The sequence below is a fragment of the Oncorhynchus tshawytscha genome, linkage group LG16 (genome assembly GCF_018296145.1).
Source record: "Oncorhynchus tshawytscha isolate Ot180627B linkage group LG16, Otsh_v2.0, whole genome shotgun sequence".
In the NCBI taxonomy this organism is placed as follows: domain Eukaryota; kingdom Metazoa; phylum Chordata; class Actinopteri; order Salmoniformes; family Salmonidae; genus Oncorhynchus; species Oncorhynchus tshawytscha.
In genome coordinates, this window is record NC_056444.1 from 13637344 (window position 1) to 13652686 (window position 15343).

General features: G+C 42.7%; 1 protein-coding gene across 1 annotated transcript in view; it reads left to right on the top strand.

Moving 5' to 3' along the window:
• Positions 1 to 15027, top strand: part of LOC112232698 (apoptosis regulator Bcl-2-like) — a 66685-nt gene extending 51658 nt beyond the window's left edge. The window contains exon 2 of the mRNA XM_042298804.1: positions 14807 to 15027. Coding sequence (XP_042154738.1) covers positions 14807 to 14935 — 129 coding nt within the window. The 3' untranslated portion in view covers positions 14936 to 15027. The remainder of the gene's footprint in view (positions 1 to 14806) is intronic.
• The last annotated feature ends 316 nt before the right edge of the window (positions 15028 to 15343 follow it).

Here is a 15343-nt window from a genome sequence, read left to right on the forward strand (position 1 = left end):
ACAGAAAGGGCAGGTTGAGGGATACGGTACGGGAGGAGGATGGTGAGGTTGAGAATGTCTCGCCTTCCAAAGACCCAACTGAAAGTTAGCAGCTGAGTTATGAAAATCAATTTTATTGTATTTATCCTATATGTGGAACCCTTTCACTAATAAAGTTTTAAGTAGCACCTTTTTCACCACCAAAGGGTTCTACCTGGAACCAAAAAGGGTTATCCTATGGGGACATGACCTTGGCAGTGTGTATCAGTCAGCACTTTACACCTCGCCCCATGACAAAGACAATGGGTGCGTCAACCTTTGCCATTCCATCGATAGATTCTTCCTGGAACGCCATGTTTTTTCACAGGTTTGCAGGTACTGGGTGGGCGGTAGAGTCTGTCTCACTTGTAGACACTGCAGGGATTTCACCTCATGCTAATGAATAGCGAGCTTTAAATGTGAGTCAGATTCTCTACTGCTACGGCCCTTTACACACACAAACAAACACATACACACACACATATACAGGAACATTTTAAAAAATATATGGGTTTCCTAAATACTAAAGCTTCCTAATCATAGTCAGCTTCTTATGACTTCCTGTGATTTAGTATACTGCAACTGTTCATTCTGAAAAATATAATGCCTAAGTTACCAAGCCAAGGCAGCCTCAAGTCTGTATCTAAGCTATTTCGCAAGGCTTTTCCATCCCAATCATGAGGAAACATGCCTCTAGATCAGTTTCTTTCCCCTGACATGTTTTAAACAGTCAGAGCAGATTAATTATCAAGCCACATTAACAACAGCTAACTGCACTTACCACAGACGCTAAAGGCCAAGCAGGTCTTCACTGCTCTCTGGTGTAGTGGTGTCAAACATACAGAACAGCCTGTAAACCTGGGATGGCTCTGTGGTGTAGTTGTGTCAAACATACAGAACAGCCTGTAAACCTGGGATGGCTCTGTGGTGTAGTTGTGTCAAACATACAGAACAGCCTGTAAACCTGGGATGGCTCTGTGGTGTAGTGGTGTCAAACATACAGAACAGCCTGTAAACCTGGGATGGCTCTGTGGTGTAGTGGTGTCAAACATACAGAACAGCCTGTAAACCTGGGATGGCTCTGTGGTGTAGTGGTGTCAAACATACAGAACAGCCTGTAAACCTGGGATGGCTCTGTGGTGTAGTGGTGTCAAACATACAGAACAGCCTGTAAACCTGGGATGGCTCTGTGGTGGAAGGGGCCAACGGTTCCTTCAGCCATTAATACATCAGATTATAAATAACCTCCAGCACCTTTTAGAGAAGAAAGAAAGAGTCCTGGTGAAGGGGGAGACTCAATGCCTCCACAGACTGAATGGCCTCCTGACTCTGTTGTGGTCAGTGTGTTCCATCCTAATAAGGACGGTGACAGTTGTCAGTGACAGAGGGTTGGATTTCAGAGTGACAGATTCATCGTTTCCTCGGATGTTCTGGGCGGCCTTGCTTGGCGCTAAGCCAAGAGATGACCTCACTTAACCTCCCCCTCAGAGTTAACAGTATGAACACAGCAACTCTAGACTAGGAACTGAGACACTCTTCGTCCTTAGTCATATTTAAAATCTTTGTCTAAAAGAGAACGGGGTTGATGTTGAGGATGGGACATGTCTGTTCACGCTAAAGGTTCATTTTTAATATGTGTTGATTTGTTTCATCAAAGTACACCGGTGACATGCTTTCTCTGATCTTAATCAACGCCTTGTTTCATACATTTTAGATGTGCCCCCAACCCCCTCTGTCTTTGCTTCCTCCCTCATACATCATTCACTTTGACTAGCGTATACACAGAACACACCCACGCCCACTCATTACCATACAGTAATGTTCCAACAATGGTGAGCATTTTACAAACTAAAGGTTACTTAAGGTTCTTACAGCTTTTGAACTATTATTCAATGTGTTCATTCTCACTTCATCTGCCTCTGTTCAAGAACAAGCATTTTGTCACTAAATAATAAACTCTTCTTTTTTTTTCATTAGCTAATATAAGTTTCTGCATGTGACACAATTTATACTCTTCCTGGGAGGGATTTTTTGCGTAAATCCCTGTTGCCTTACATTTTGGGCATTGGATATGGGGACAGAGAGACAAGGGGAAGGGGAGACAGCTGGACTGGGGGTAATTCTATTTCTTTTCCCCCACTCTTCTTGTACCCTAATTGGCTCTCTAGGATCCTTTGGCAGAATGGTGAATGAAACCAGATCGGTGGACCCCATTGGCCGGGAGTAGTTTCACCCCCTCCATCCCTCTATTTCCACTTTCTGTCCAGTGCATCTGTTGAAGATAGCTATGCTCAGCCATGAACAGGACATGCACTAGGGTTGAATGGCGGGAACCCGGTTACCAAGATTGGCCGGGATTTGCCAACCAAAAACACTCCCCTTTCCTGTGAAAAATAACTGAGAAAAATGTAAATTATAATAAATTATTTATATGAATAGCATGGCGTGAAATGGAACTGCTAAATTATATGTGATTAAATCTGGCTAAATCTGGCTTCTCTACAGCCTCTGCATGATGAATCAACGCTCAGGGTGGGGACAGACAGCCCATCTCAATATGGAATGCAGTTCACAATGCATGTAGACATATCATCTCATCATGGTAACTTTTTTTCTTGTGACAGGTAGGTCTTCACTTGCTGCAGCATAGCCTCTGCTACAGTAATATAAAGACAGAATGCGCGTCTAATTCACCCATCTCCATCTGGCTTTCGTGGGTCACGTTTTTTTATCGTAAAGATTATTGCACACTCAAATGACCATTGTGACGGTCAATTTAGACCAAAGCCAAAAGCGTTGAGGAACAACACATTCAACATGGCTGTTTTTAGCAGAAACAAACAAACATGCATAGTGACAGATGGGAGATAGAACGATACAGTATCTCTTTGTCTTCCTTACAAATTAGGACATAGGTTACTAGGGATGTGTGTGATACCATGATCATGCACTGTCAATCTCCCCTAAGATGCCATTCTAAGCAGATCTAAGCTTTATTCCCTATTACAACAACATACAATGGGGGAGAGTGGGGTAAGTTGAGCCACCCTTGTTTCTAGGAAACCATGCACAAAATGAATCATTTGACCAAATATTTAGGTAGAGGTCATCATTTCATGGAGTCTGTGAAGGAAGAAAAAATGGAAAGCAATTTAGATCCTAAAAACAGATTTTCACCAGGTCAAATTAGTTTGTGTTAGAGGTTTCATGATGCTTGTATCTAAACCAAAGTAGATCATTTAAAGATTGTTATATACATCAGTTGGGGTCTCTATAAGCTTCAATATGAAGTCTGAAACGTAGCATAAGTTAAGCTAATAGTTGAGCACCATTAAGAGAGTTTTCTTCCCAGGCGTAATGCAAGGCATTATCGCTGGGATAGGAGGTAACAACAGGGCCTGACCTATGTTAATAAAATTTGATTTGATTTGAAAGTCTTTAAAACAGTACAAAGTGTTTGTTAGGTGTTAAGCCTGTGTTAAAATATGATTAAAATGATTAAAATACAAAAAAGCGATTGTGATTGTGTTGAATTGTGTTTGGGAAATGAAGATACATGGTTTTGAAAAGGTAGTGGTAATATTTCATTCAGTATAGACGTTTGTAGGTGGCTAAACTCACCATGTCCCGCGGCTCAACATACCCCATTGCTGGCCCATGTTGACTCCAATGCTTCCCACAGTAGTGTCAAGTTGGCTGGATGAACTATTGATTGTGAAAAACGCAGCAGCATTGCAGTTCTTGACACGAACTGGCAACTACTACCATAACCTGTTCAAAGGCACTTACATTTTTTGTCTAGCCCATTCCTCTCTGAATGGCACACATACACAATCATTGACTCAGTTATCTCAAGGCTTAAAAATCCTTCTTTAACCTGTCTCCTCCCCTTCATCTACTCTGATTGAAGTGGATTTAACAAGTGATGTCAATAAGTGATCATAGTTTTCACCTGGTCAGTCCATGTCATGGAAAGAGCAGGTGTTTTAAATGTTTTGTACACTCAGTGTATATGTAGATATCTTTGTTAGAAAGAATACTACATTTCCCTTGAAGGAGTGATATTGAATGTAAAAAAAATGGCTCAACTTACCCTACTGTCCCCTAGAGAATTATTCCAAACCAAAACACGGTCAAGGGGAGGAGAGGACAAAGGGACTAAATAAAACCCCATCAAGTAAAGTGGAGATGGGGTGGGGGGACATGCCCCAACCCTCCAAGAAAGAGGACTTTCCAAGGTGGCCAATCTCATTACCCATAAGGCTCTCCCGAAAGAGCAACAGTGTGACCCTCCTCTTGGTTCAGTTTCTGGTGCCATGTTACACACTTCAAACCCTCCTAAACCTCAATCCTCTCATGTCAGTGTGGTGCTGCCCGCCATGGGTCACAGGGGTCAATGCCATAAAAGAAGAAATAGAAGCAGAGTGGGGAAGCACAGAAGGGAGGGGGGATTGAACCTTGACCTCGTAATCCAATGCATCCTAAAAAAAAGGTAATTGTTTTCAGTTTAAACTCCTGACTCTGGTACTGAGCAACAGACAAAATATAAATCTCTCTCCAGGCTTCGTACATTTAACAACATTATTCATGTCTCATGCCTCTTACTCTTGCCAAAAGTATTGTTAGGCCTTAAAGCACAACACTGAAATTGTGTTTCATCATTCAATTAAGGATATTCTCAGAGGTATAAAGTGTGAGAAAATAATGATATTAGGTCTTGACTAAGCTGCAGATTTCTATGTGCTACCGCAAGTTAGTTACCGCTTCATGAGAATGTCACCGTATGTTTTTTGCATTAAACACACGATAACATAACAAAATAAAATATATGAAACTGGGTCGACAAGACGCTAAGAGCAAAGACATTTTCTAGACAAGTTAATGTTTCCTCTATGGAAAATAAAAAACATCACAAAGGGACAACATCTGCCCCAAGCTACTTCATCTAAACAAAATGATTTCCTGCTTTCTGCGTTACGCTTGCCCGGCCGTGGGGTGCATGCAGTGGAAGGTGCATCTGGAGCTAACGTTCAGGCCCTGTGGTTACTACATCAAAGCGGACACAATCCCCTTTCCCCACCGCTACTCTCTCTCTCTACCACACACACATTCACATGCTCACACACACACCCTGGTCTACACACTGATTGGATAGAACTGGGAGGATGTGTGCTTTTTAATTTCCGTTTTTATCTGTGATGCTGACCCCCTGATGGAAGGTACCCTGGGAGGGGCCACAGGGGGGTGTGTCAACCTGTGCACAGTAGGGGGTCTGTCTTCACCTCCACTGCATTGCCTTAATGACTGGAATCTCGTTATCTCAAGGAGAAAAAAATGCTTGTAAGACCTCATTAGTCCCCAGCGGGTCCATGATAGTGAGCTGTAAGAAGAGGAAGTGTTGCTAGGGTAACAGCTAAAAGGAAAGTTCTGAGAAATAAACACATTTCGTTTTAGTGTCGTGGTCTGGGGCACTAGGGGCATAGTTTTTTTGTGTCAGATATCAATTTCCCCCGGTAGTCACTCTACGTTGTTTGAATTTAAAGTCGACGTGATAAACTGAACAGTACATGTATAACACAACACCGGTGTAGTTATTTCTGTGTTTGATGTGTATGAATCGTTCTAAAACATTGAAATGTTGTTGTTTGTAAATCCCAGCATGCATTTGTTCCAACAGTAACACACCATGACCTAGTTACCGAGTCATGATTGCAATCAAATTCCACTTGACCGTTTAGTCATGGTAACTAGTCTTCTCCAAGACTGTACTCTGATGCCCCTGATGGTCATTAGTAGCCTATGAAAGTGGCTAACTGCCAGTCACTAATGGCTTGGTACTCAGCGCTCTATTGTCCCTCTAATCACTCTGACATCAATGCAAATATACCCCTGTACCGACAGGTGTATGATAATGGACATTCTCAATCAAAACTAATTTCACACGTATATTATTTAGTATATGTAAAAACAAGATTGAGAATTAAGAATAGTCTAATGTGGGCCAATATTGTCACATGTGACTGATGCATTATTACCACCTGTGAATGATGTCCAGCGTGTACAGTCTAAGGCAAGAAACAGCACAGTCATTGCGCAATCATGTATGAAAACAGAGTTTTGACTGGCCCAGTTTGTTTCGTGCTACGATATTTCTTGCTTAATTCTTCAAATGAAGCACATTAATTGGCTTTACATCCAGTGTAGCATACACAGGTGGCACGTGTGTTTCAGGTTTGTGGAAGCTCATTTTCTCCATAAAAATTCACCTTTATAAAAAAAAAAGTATTAATTTTTTTAACTAGGCAAGTCAGTTAAGAACAAATTCTTATTTACAGAAACACACACACACAGTCAATTTTGTTCTGTGTACAATCCCAGTTTCGTCAATTGAGGCCACAACCAACCAACACAAGCTCCATGGCAATACGATTTACTATCTTTCCTTGAATTTACAATAACGAATCAAAGGGTCTGGCTTTTGATGCAAATAACAGGTCAACTCTCATCTGTCAATATACAATAACGAATTCCATGCATCATTGCATTTACAGACATGTAAAATACCATACTATACCTTATGTGATGATTGGATAGTCGTTAGTAATTTTGGCTGATAATTTAACTGCAAAATGGCTGTTCAATGGCTGAGCGCATATAACGTAGTGTCCAAAACACTGGTACTGACCCAACAATGATAAATAGTGAATATGCAAAGTGCGCACTCACCGGAGATATTGCCGATGCTCTCCGCTGGTGCCAATAAAATAGGTTATAGGCCTACTGTTGTCTGCTCAATTAAGTTTAGAATTTGGATAACTAAAAGACACAGACATTTGGCATAGCCAGATCAGAGCCTAACATAAGGACAACTCAGAATATGCTATTCTGTACTTCTGAAATAGGCAACATTTTCTTCATATCATGTTTCTTTAGGCAACCTTTTCTTCATGTCATGTTTCTTTAGACCTGTCTAAAATAAATAATGGAGTGATTGTGATGGTGTAGGCTATTACGTTGATTTATTCAAGCTTTTTAAAATGTAGATGTTCCAAGGGTCCGCATCAGTGGCTTGTAGGCTATGCATGGAAGCCAGGAGATGCTAAATGTGTTTTATGTTAATTAACGGTCAATTAAAGTGAGACTGGCAGATGTCTGCATGACGATCACCGCCACAGCTCTACACACTCCTCTTCTTAGGCAGTGCAGTGTTAATCGTGCCTTGTTCCCTTTCCCATGGTGCATTTATATCTGTGGCCAGCTAATTAATCCACTCTGATGGCTGAACACATGACGGGGAAAACCTTACCCAGAGTCATGCTTCCACGTGATTGGATGGATGGAGACATTCGTGTTCAGCTCTGGGGTTAGGTGAGACCTGAAGCCTTCTTAGCTGTATGGTACAGTTGTCAGTTGGTACGCTTGACTCAGGTTAAATGGCTGTGTGAAAGGATGTCATAATGTGTTACGGTAAGGTTCATAGGAGGCCTGTGAGCCAAACACACAGTGCATCATGGGATAGGCAGCAAGTAGATCAGCAAATAATTGCATTCTTGAATTCAGGAATGGGTGATTGTCTGAGCTCATAATTGTCCAGGACTGACTACATTTGACATGTGACGTGACAAAGCCAAAGACCTGGAGGCCATGACATGAACTAAGGCCTTGTTTTCTCTGTAAGAGACTCAAATGAACAGAAACACACACACACAGTCAATGTTATTATGTGTACAATCCCAGCATTGTCAATTGAGGCCACAACCAAAAGCTCCAAGGCAATACGATTTACATTCTTTCCTTGAACTTACAACAATGAATCAAAGGGCCTGGCTTTTGACGCAAATAACAGGTCAACTGTCACCTGACACAGTGGGTAGGCCTGAATCGGAAGCCTCCCCATTTTCAGAGAGTTTTGCTTCCTTTCTCCTCTATTGCGACATCCTTCTGGCAATCTAAAACCGTTAAACTATTTTTTTTATGCCTGCCAGAAAAGAGGCCCTCTTAATAAAATCTGTGTGAGGGGTTGAGGGGAGGAGTTGAGGGGAGGAGGTTGGGGTCAGTGGAGGTTTTTCAGCACAAATGAGAGGCAGGGGGGATGTGTTGTTGCCAACATGTGACAGGTGCCTGAGCAGGGCAAAGCCCTCAACGTTCCTATTCTCATTCTCAACTCCCTGCCTGACAAGAATCCAAGAGTTAGTCCTTTGTTGGAGCTTTGGGAATAACCAATCTCTTTTTGTTTTACACTAAGAACAACCAGGGATTTTTCTCAGTCCTTCCACATTAAGAAGACTACCTCACCTGGAATTGGAGCACCTACGTCATTTGATCAAAGACGATTACCTGGTATAGACTCTGGTTATACACTACCGGTCCAGAGTTTTAGAACACCTACTCATTCAAGGGTTTTTCTTTATTTTGACTATTTTATACATTACAGAATAATAGTGAAGACATCAAAACTATGAAATAAAACATATGGAATTGTGGTAACCAAAACAAGTCAAAATAATTTGCCTTGATGACAGCTTTGCACACTCTTGCTATTCTCTCAACCAGCTTCATGAGCTAGTCACCTGGAATGCATTTCAATTAACAGGTGTTCTTTGTTAAAAGTTAATTTGTGGAATTTCTTTCCTTCTTAATGAGTTAGATCAGTTGTGTTGTGACAAGGTAGGGGTGCAATAAAGAAGATAGCCCTATTTGGAATAAGGATGTAACGTAACAAAATGTGGTAAAAGTTAAGGGGTCTGAATACTTTCCGAATGCACTGTAAATATATGTATATATAAATATGTATATGTATATGTCCTAGTTAGTGTATGTAAGTAGAGAGAGGCGGAGTGAGAGACAGAGGGCTCGATTAAATCCATAGCGCTGAAGACCTGTACTACAACGCAATAAATTTGAAAGCAATGTTCCTGCGGAGACTGCATTCACACTAAACGCTGCGTATGTTGGCTCAATTGGAAATTCACTTTAAATTTCAACCGTGCTGCAGCGCAGAACTTCAGTGCTATGGATTGAATCAAGCCCAGAGACAGAGATAAAGAACAAACAGAGAGGGATGTGTATGATAGAGGTGAGAGACCCAGGGATATGGATATGAGAGAGAGGAAAGAGACCCAGGGATAAGGAAATGAGAGAGAGGATAGAGACCCGGGGATACGGAAATGAGAGAGAGGGGAAAGAGACCCAGGGATAAAGAAATGAGAGAATAAAGAGACCCGGGAATAAAGAAATGAGAGAGGAAAGAGACCCGGGAATAAGGAAATGAGAGAGAGGAAAGAGAAAGAGAGCACTTATGAGTTTGATCGTCTCTCCACAGTGAGCCATCCCATCATGCTGAACCCCCAGTGAACCGGCAGAGGAAACTCCCCAGATGAAGCATTCCTCCATTACCCAGTCGGATGCCCTAATCAGCATCTCATGCAAATCCGTCTAAATCCCATCCATTTGGCTAATCCCCCTGGATTAAACGACCTCAAACCCTAATAACCCATGTGTGGGTACAGTGAGAGCCTGTCACATTTGGCTGGCTTTGTTACATTACCTGGGCTCTGATCCAATCCATTAGGGAAAACTCTGGGAAAGGGCTTGGTTGGCTGTTTTTAGGTAGAATTGCTATTGATATTCCAAGGAAGTCAGTTATCATTGCGCTAATCAGGTTGTTGAAGAATAGGTACACTGATGGGTCAAATCAAAATAATTATTGGTCACATACAGGTGTTTGCCAGATGTTATTGCGGGTGTAGCGAAATGCTTGTGCTTCTAGCTCTGACAGTGCAGTAATATCTAACAATTAATATCTAACAATTACTCAACATATACCCAATAAACACAAATCTAGTAACTGAATGGAATTAAGAATATAAAAATATATGGACGAGCAATGTCAGAGCAGCATAGAATAAGATACTGTAGAATAGTATAGGAAACAGTTTATACATATGAGATGGGTAATGCAAGATATGTAGACATTATTAAAGTGACTAGTGTTCCATTTATTAAAGTGGCCAGTGATTTCATGTCTAGGCAGCAGCCTCTATGTGCTTGTGATGGCTATTTAACAGTCTGATGGCCTTGAGATAAAAGCTGTTTTTCAGTCTCTCGGTCCCAGCTTTGATGCTCTTGTACTGACCTCGCCTTCTGGATGATAACAGGCAGTGGCTTGGGTAGATAACAACATTTACACCCCGTTGATCCTCAACACTGGGGTCCCACAAGGGTGCGTTCTGAGCCTGTACTCCCTGTTCACCCACGACTGCGTGGCCATGCACACCTCCAACTCAATCATCAAGTTTGCAGATGACACTACAGTGGTAGGCTTGTTTACCAACAACGATGAGACGGCCTACAGGGAGGAGTTGCAGTGTATTCGTCAATGTTATTCTCAGAAGCTACCCGGAACATATCCCATATCAACTTTATTATCCAGAGACTGAACATTAGCGAGTAATATACTCGGAAGCGGTGGGTGCTGTGCGCGTCTCCTAAATCGGACTAGAAGACCACTCCGAGTACCTCTCCTTCACCGCCATTGTTTTGGGTCGGCTTCTGGAATCAGTTCAATTGCCCTGGGGGGTGCGAAAAAATAATTTGTTTTGGGAAAGTTTTATTCCTGGTCGTGATGCTGGTAGTGCTGGTGAGTTACTGCCTCTCTGATATCCAATAATTCTTCCCGAGTTCTGGGCTAACAATATAAGAAATAATACATAAAAAAACAAAATAATGCAAAGTTTCCTCAGAACAAGAAGCGAGGCAGCCCTCCCTGTTGGCGCCATTTTCAGGTTGAGTAAATGTCATCGTTTTGTTTGTAAAGAGATGTCAGTAACACTACTTCTTAGAATGCATATAAAGCTTCTGCAAAGTCTGCATAACAAAGAATGACATCTGTTTATATAGCAATAGTCAGATGTGACATTCGGAAGATTCACAACTTACCCTTTACTAATATTTACTGACATCTTTACATAGTGGACACTTTTTTCATTCACCTCGCTGTTAGCATTAACATTACGTAAGCCCAAACAAGTAGGCTAGTATATCCTGGTGGCCATGATGGCACTGGTGAAGCAAGTGGGTTTACTCTGCCCAAAAATCTGTCCACAAAATAAGACCAGGAAGTGAGGAATTTTTGTATGGAGGTCAATGAGAGAATGTTGAATTTGGTCAACATAAAATGTAATTATTAATTTGCTACATTAGGCTTATTTGATTGAATAGAAGTTTTGTAATGGCTAGGTTGTTACAAATGCACTGATAATAAGTGGACACGTGGCATTTCTGCAAAAATGTTCACACGCGTATCTGCCCTTTCATTGGCTAGAATGGTCCCACCTGATCTCGCCTGCTCTTGCGTTCCATCTTTGAGAACATGTATTTCCATTGTTTAGACCGGTCACTGGTCCATCTTGTCAATATAACAGATCATCTTTGACTCAGCTAGCTAGCTCAGCTGCTCCATCTAAAAGTCAGAGCTGCGTTCAGAGGCTATTAGTACTGGCCTTGGGCAAACAGAGCCGGTCTGTTCAAACACACGCCGGAAGCTTGCCGAGTGACAATGTTTGCTGAGGTGGGGGGAAAAACGTAAAGCAAACAGGGATGGAGGTAGCCAACCTGTCAACATGTTGGAAATCCAAGGGGCCCTGTCTGTCACCGACCCTCTGACTAGCAAACAGGATAGCTGCTAAGAAAGGTTTACTCCAAATGGAAGTCATTGCATTCCTTGGGGACCTGCTCTTGTATTTGTGAGAACAAAACATTAGACGAGGAGGAATGGAAGCCATTGGAGAGGACAGCACCATAAAGTAACCTGAAGGGAAAGAGAGATAGAGGAGGAGAGAGAGGGGACAGAGTGTGTGTGTATCAGGTGATCAACAAAGCAGCTGTTGTTGCAGGTGTAAACACCTAATAGCCCTTGCTTGTGTGTCATAATGAAATACACACTGCACGTCTGCTCTATCTGGCCAGAGGGGGAACAAACGAGTCGAGAGAATGGAATAAACCATGACATCAAACCAGCGTTGGTATCTTTGGACTGACGTATGTCTATGTTTTGTACAGCTCTCTTGTCAGTGCTAGTGTATATCCCCATACTGTGGAAGCACGACAGTGGAAACAACTGTGAAAACAGGGAACCAGTGTGACATCTACTCTTTACAGTACATCCACAGGGTTGCTTTGTTTACGCTGGATATGCATGATCAACTGTACTCATCTGGACAACTGTTCCCCCAGCTGGAATCGATTCATGTAATTAGCCGTGATAGGACAACGTTTAGGAATAAGCTAATGAGACAAGTAGAGGCAGTTCCTATTGGGAGGCTGTCATGCCTCTGTATGACCAGACTGAGCAATCAAGGAATTTCCCATGATGTCATCAATCTCTTTTTTTGCTGAGTGGTGGAAATGTAGAGAAATTGTTCTCGTAATTGAACACTTTGAATGATGCACTTTTCGATTGATCACCTTTACTACAGTAAGCACCGTGGGTGAATATTGGAAGTGGGAAGGATGGCTATAAACATGATATTTCTGGAAGAGAGGGGATTAAGTACATGATATGATGCAGTGCTCATCATACAAGACACAGGATATTGACCCGTGGCTGTCAGAGAAAAGATCCACGACGTGCTTTTTCCTCAGTGACATTTAGTGTAGAATGAGGGAAGGTATGTGTGTATGGGAAATTGTGATTACTCCAAGACTTAAATCCAACTTCGTTGGCCTATCCATTCTAACTAGAGGATGATTCTGGACTATGAAGAACGACTTGTGTGAGCTACACCTCTGGATAAATGGTACTGAATATTGCATCATCGCTCTGACTTGAGCTAGCTCTTCTTTGCTCTCTGTCTCTCCTCTTCCCTCCACGTCTCATCTGCTCTAACTGGTTTTGATGTGCGGCGGTTGTGGGTTAACCTTCTCCCATGCAGCACGTTGGGGAAGCTTCCTTTTTGCAGTCTGTTACCCTCCTCCCAGGCAGCACGTTGTGGAACGCTGAACTCAGATGACGGGTTTGAGCTGCAGATGAGAGTCTGTGCCAAGTGTAATATGGTTCAAGCACGCTGCAATAAAAACAATGTGGCTTTACTTATTAAGCAGACTACTCCTCTGCGTATGGGGAGGTGGGGAAGAAATCGAAGGCATACTAGTATTCAATCTAGTTTCAAGTTTCAAGTTTGAATGTCACATGCACAAGTGCAGTGAAATGCCTTACAATCTACCAACCAACCACACATGCACGCACGCACACACACACACACACACTAGGATCTAGGGTTCTGGCCATAGAGTTCTGGCTGTAAAAAATAAACACACATTTGTGAATACAGTGTTACATACCCAGCTCTTACTGCACAGCCTGGGGTCACAGGTCACAACCACACACAGTAACAGTGTTTACAGTGATAAAACAGCCTTCGATGTCGACCAAAATACCTCAAACACTGGAGGCAGTCTAGCACCTGAGGCAGTATTACATCCTCTTAAACTAACTTTGTAAAGATTCCATCTAGAGGAGCTGCAGTGGGATTATATTGCATCAGATTAAATTTTTTCCAACTATTTATAAAAAGCTAAGTATTACCAGGAACAGAGATTCATGTCCCCTTGCTTATCATATTACAATTACACTACACTGAACAAGCAGGGGGAAGAACCTGAACATTTCCTTGTAACCGGTCCAGTGGACACATTTGGGGAAGAACCTGTTGTAAACCAAGATATGCTGAGATACATTTACATGTGGTTCATATTCTTGTGGAATTTGATGTTTTGGTCTTACTATGCCTGGTATGCAAAGAAGGAGTGTAAATGTGTGTGTGTGTGTGTGTGTGTGTGTGTGTGTGTGTGTGTGTGTGTGTGTGTGTGTGTGTGTGTGTGTGTGTGTGTGTGTGTGTGTGTGTGTGTGTGTGTGTGTGTGTGTGTGTGTGTGTGTGTGTGTGTGGGAGGCATTAAACTGAGTCTCTTTCTTACTGAGAGGTTGGCTGTGAGACATGGTCGTCTGTTCCTGTCTTTTGTCCCTATGTGTACCACAGACAGAGGAGGCTCAGGAGTAGAGCCACAGAGATCTGGGCCACATGCAGCCATTGTCATTGAGACCTTGCTGGACCAAGGCCCAGGGGGGGTTTGGGTTTCCGGATGCCTAGTGCCTATACATACACTGAGTGGACAAAACATTTCCATGACATAGACTGACCAGGTGAATCAGGTGAAAGCTATGATCCCTTATTGATGTCACTTGTGAAATCTACTTCAATCAGTGTAGATGAAGGGAAGGAGACAGGTTAAAGAAGGATTTTTAAGCCTTGAGACAATTGAGACATGGATTGTGTATGTGTGCCATTCAGAGGGTGAATGGGCAAAACAAAATATTTAAGTGCCTTTGAATGGGGCATGGTAGGAGTTGGCGGGCGCACCGGTTTGTGTCAAGAACTGCAATGCTGCTGGGTTTTTCACACTCAACAGTTTCGCGTGTGTATCAAGAATGATCCCCTACCCAAAGGACATTCAGCCAACTTGACACAACTGTGGGGAGCATTGGAGACGAATTGAGGCTATTCTGAGGGCAAAATGGGTTGCAACACAATATTAGGAAGGAGTTCCTAATGTCTTGTACACTCGGGGCTTGATGGGACAAACTGATAATGTAAAAAAGACACATACACAGGAGGTGAATGTTCAGTAACCAGAAAAAAGAACAGATGTAATGTTAAAGGGTGGCTTTGATGATGGTGATACTAACCTCTCTCTCTCTCCCAATCTCTCTCCCCGTCTCTCTCTCTCCCAGGACGCCTTTGTGGAGATCTATGAGCAGCAGAGGATCTCTCACTCCTGGTCGTACTTAAAGACAGTGTTCGGCCTGGCCGCCCTGGGAGCCGCCGGAGTCACCATCGGAGCCTTGTTCACCCAGAAGTGATCCAAAAGGCCCCAGAAGACCTCCCCCTTGTCAATCGCCTGCTACCAGATGAAGGGTCCTTACCCAGTAGCCCCCCCCAAAAGGCCCCAGTAGCCCCCCCCAAAAGGCCCACAGCAAGTTTTCTTTCCAAAAACTGGCAGCCTATAACTTTGCTGTGTGCAGACTACAATATTTCGTCTCTCGTTCCCATCACCTTCTTTTTTCCTCATGTATCTTTGAAAGCACCTCACAGCTTAGCACTGCCCAGCCTGGGCCTGTAGCCTGGTTCTATCCCAGAGCTCCCAGCTCTTCAAATGAAACTGCACAACTCTGTTACTCCCCAACTGCCAACGGAACAGTTCTTTCATACTCTATGACCCATCCTCCTGCGAAATGAAAAGTACAGCCTTGTATATGCACACACACACA